Source organism: Aphidius gifuensis, linkage group LG1 (genome assembly GCF_014905175.1).
Source record: "Aphidius gifuensis isolate YNYX2018 linkage group LG1, ASM1490517v1, whole genome shotgun sequence".
Classification (NCBI taxonomy): domain Eukaryota; kingdom Metazoa; phylum Arthropoda; class Insecta; order Hymenoptera; family Braconidae; genus Aphidius; species Aphidius gifuensis.
This window is the reverse complement of record NC_057788.1, coordinates 10924150-10927765: the sequence shown is the minus strand read 5'-3', so window position 1 is coordinate 10927765 and position 3616 is coordinate 10924150. Positions and strand designations below refer to the sequence as shown.

Sequence of the window (3616 nt, the reverse complement as noted above, 5' to 3'; positions counted from 1 at the left end):
TGAAAACATGTGAGTATAAATATACTTATATATTAAATAAATAAATTTTAAATGGCAGTTATATATTTATAATTTTTTATTTTGTGATTTTATAAGTTGTTATTATAGCATTATGTTTTGGTGTTTTCAATGGCTTAACCAATGCTGCAAAATTGAAGAAATTTGAAAAATCAGCAAATGCAATGTCTCTTGATCTTTTCAAAGTAAGCATTTACATTATAGTTGTCAAAAATAAATTGCCTATTAATTAAATCCAATTTTTATAACCACCAAGATATTAAATACTCATTGTGGAATTTTTTAGATTTTACTGAAAACCCAAACTGGTAATTTTATTTCTTCACCATTCAGTGTTTCGCAGTTGTTAATGATTCTTTCCACTGGATCATTGGATGAAACAAAACGTCAATTTGAAAAAGCTTTACATATTAAACCAGCAGATACCTTTAAACATGGCAGTCTTGATTTCACATCGGTGAGAATTATTATTTAAAAGTAAAAGAAAAAAAATACAATAGATAACAAATTTTTTTTTTTATATATTTATAGAAGTGGGATAAAAACATTTTGAAAATGGCAAATAAAATATACATCAATGAAAACTATACAATACGTAAAAAATTTAAAGATAATACTGTTGACATTTTAAATAAAAAAAATGCAAAAGAAATATTTGAATCCTTGAATTTTGAAAATGCTACTAATTCATCAAAAGTTATGAATCATTGGGTTAAAAAACAAACAAATAATAAAATCAAAAATTTTCTTCAACCTGGTGAGTTTACGGTTTTTATATGTTTTTTTTCTTTCAAAAATGGTTTGTGGTGAAAAAATTTTTCTGTAGATTTTTTGAAAGTTTCAATTACGTAAAAAGTTAAAGAAAAAAAATCTGAAGAAATATTTGAACTAGAAATTATAATTATCATGTGATACATTGTTTTTTTTTTTTTGCAGGTGACATTGGTGAGAATACCTATATTTTTCTCCTCAACGCATTATACTTTAAAGGAGCATGGAAAAATAGATTTGATAGAGCTCAAACAGCCAACAAAACGTTCTATGTTGATAACAATACTCAAAAAGACGTTCCAACAATGCAAGTAACTGGTGGGATATATTATAAAACTCATAGAAAACTTGATGCTCAAATTGTTCGTCTTCCTTATCAGGTAAAATTATAAATTGTCATCTAAAATAATACTAGAAAACAATACTAGAATTTTATTGTAATTGTTAAATATATAGGTAGCAGATGGCTGTGATCCAATGGATATGATTATTATTTTACCCATTGAGAATCAAACATTGACCAATATTCAAAATAAATTGAATACTGTAACATTTGAGTCTTTATATCCAACTACTACATCAGAAATTGATTTAACTTTACCAAAATTTATAATTAAAAAAAAATTATTACTCAATGACCACTTGCAAGAAGTATGTATATCTATTATTTTTTTTCAACTCAGTTAATTTTTACTTTATTCTTTTATTATAATTTATAAATAAATCATTTTTGGTAAAGATGGGAATCAAAGATGCATTTACATCAAATGCCAATTTTAGTGCAATCACTAAACAAAATAAAATTTCTATCAGTAAAGTTATACAACAAGCAATTATCGAAATAAATGAAGATGGCACTGAAGCTGCTTCGCTGACTGGTATTACTTTTTTTGTTTGTAATAGTTAATTTAATAAATTTGATAAGTTTGATAAATTTGATAAATTTTTTACAGGAATTGAAGTTGAAAGAAGAATGCTTTCATTCCCTCTTCAAATGCAAGTAAACCGCCCGTTTCTTTTTCTTTTGGCAACTCAACGTGTTATTCTTTTTACAGGATATGTCAACGACCCAACTTTAAAATAGAAAATTCCATTTGAATCCTTATTTTGTATTGTTTAATTATCAAGGTTATTTCTGATAATAAATTATATAAATGTCAAAAAATGTAATATTAATTGAAAGTAAATAAATCAGTTTAAAAATAATAAAAATCTTTTAAATGTATCTATATATTTTGATTTTTTTTTTGGACGAAAAGAATGAAAATAGAAAATAGATAGAATTCTATTTTTTTACCTTAAGGTATTTATTAAATTAAAAAACACTATCGATAAACAAATATTTTTTTTTATTATAAAAATTTGAGTAAATTCAATTGATATTCGCCTTTGTAAAATATCTTAATGTAAACCCTTTTATATACAAAGCAACTTTCGTAACAAATAATTTTCAATTAAGCCTGTATATTTTTGATTAAATTAAAATATGTTTTTTATTTTTATACACTCTGTATATAACTGTAGCACATAATATAGGCAAGTCACATTCTTGATTTTATATATACTTATATGTGTATTGGTATAATATGATTATTATTAAAATACAAATGCTTGATCGTGTAGTATTGATAGCAATCGGCGGGTATCATGGTGTTTCTTTTGAATGCATACAGGCATAGAATGATCTGTCAAGAAATCATGACTGAATAAGATTTTTAAAAGAAGAATAAATTTATTTGAAAAATGATTGAACAGATATTTTTTAATCTGAAAGTTATAACAGGTGATCTTTTCAAAATGAAAAATTATAAAAATAAAAATATTTCATTTATTTATATCCTATTGAAATATTTATTATTTATTATAATTTATACAATCAACAAATTTTCTATCGATGAAATTAATTTTTAAACTAAAAATTATTTTTAAACATTTTCTCAGACTTTTCTTGCTTTTTTCATACGAGATCAACACAATACGTTTTGTTGTATTTTATTTATTTTTATTTAGAGAGGATAAATGCAATGGCATATTAAATAACTAAAATTAAAGTTGAATTTTTTTTCAAATCAATAATAATTAAGTATAATTTTTTTCCTCATAGTTCATCGAGTGAGCTTGATATGGTTAAGTCGGAAAGAGCCCTGCCTACAGTGCTTGTGGTCTCGAGTTCAAAACTCAAATTTCTTCCATTTATTTTTAAAATCGTATACTATGATTCAATGTTCTCAATAATATCAATATTTACAATACATGAGTGAGTCTTCTGGCATTTTGGGCAAATATAATCTAGCATAGACCAAGTGATCTAAAGCACCTGATCTGCGCCGGATTCTATTTGCCTCGAATTCCTGATACCTATTTTTATTATTTTTTTTTTTTTAAATGATAATTTAACACACTCTTACAAATTCTATCTATCTCTCTCATAATTATCAATGACAACTGTTTTTTTTTATAATACTAGTTAACATGACTCTCTGCCTCTTAAAGTTTAAAAAAAAAAAAAAGAAAAAAGACAAGAGTGCGTGAACCTAGCCTGCATAAGTCCTAGAAAAATTTTCTAGGATACTCATTATAAGCGTCTCAATTGGTACTATTTTGTACTGTAATTGTTTTAATTTTTATCTCAAAATTAAATAGTGGAGGAAGGGTTAAAAATCTACTTTTTTTTTAGATGGCTTAGGGGGAAAAAAAATTAATACAAACACAAAATAATTCGTACTAATTTGTACCACCAAGCCCGAAATTTGGACGTCAAAAATAACAACAAATATTTACTCCAAAATGTTTCTATACTGCTTCCAAAAATAAATATTTTTAAATA

At 24.6% G+C, this 3616-nt stretch overlaps 1 protein-coding gene across 1 annotated transcript; it reads left to right on the top strand.

The window, feature by feature from the left end:
• The first annotated feature begins 717 nt into the window (after positions 1-717).
• LOC122850236 (serine protease inhibitor-like) lies at positions 718-1873 on the top strand. Its single transcript, XM_044149391.1, has 5 exons — positions 718-775; positions 955-1169; positions 1246-1440; positions 1529-1667; positions 1743-1873. Exons 1-5 carry the CDS (start codon positions 718-720, stop codon positions 1871-1873), a joined length of 738 nt encoding a protein of 245 aa, XP_044005326.1.
• The last annotated feature ends 1743 nt before the right edge of the window (positions 1874-3616 follow it).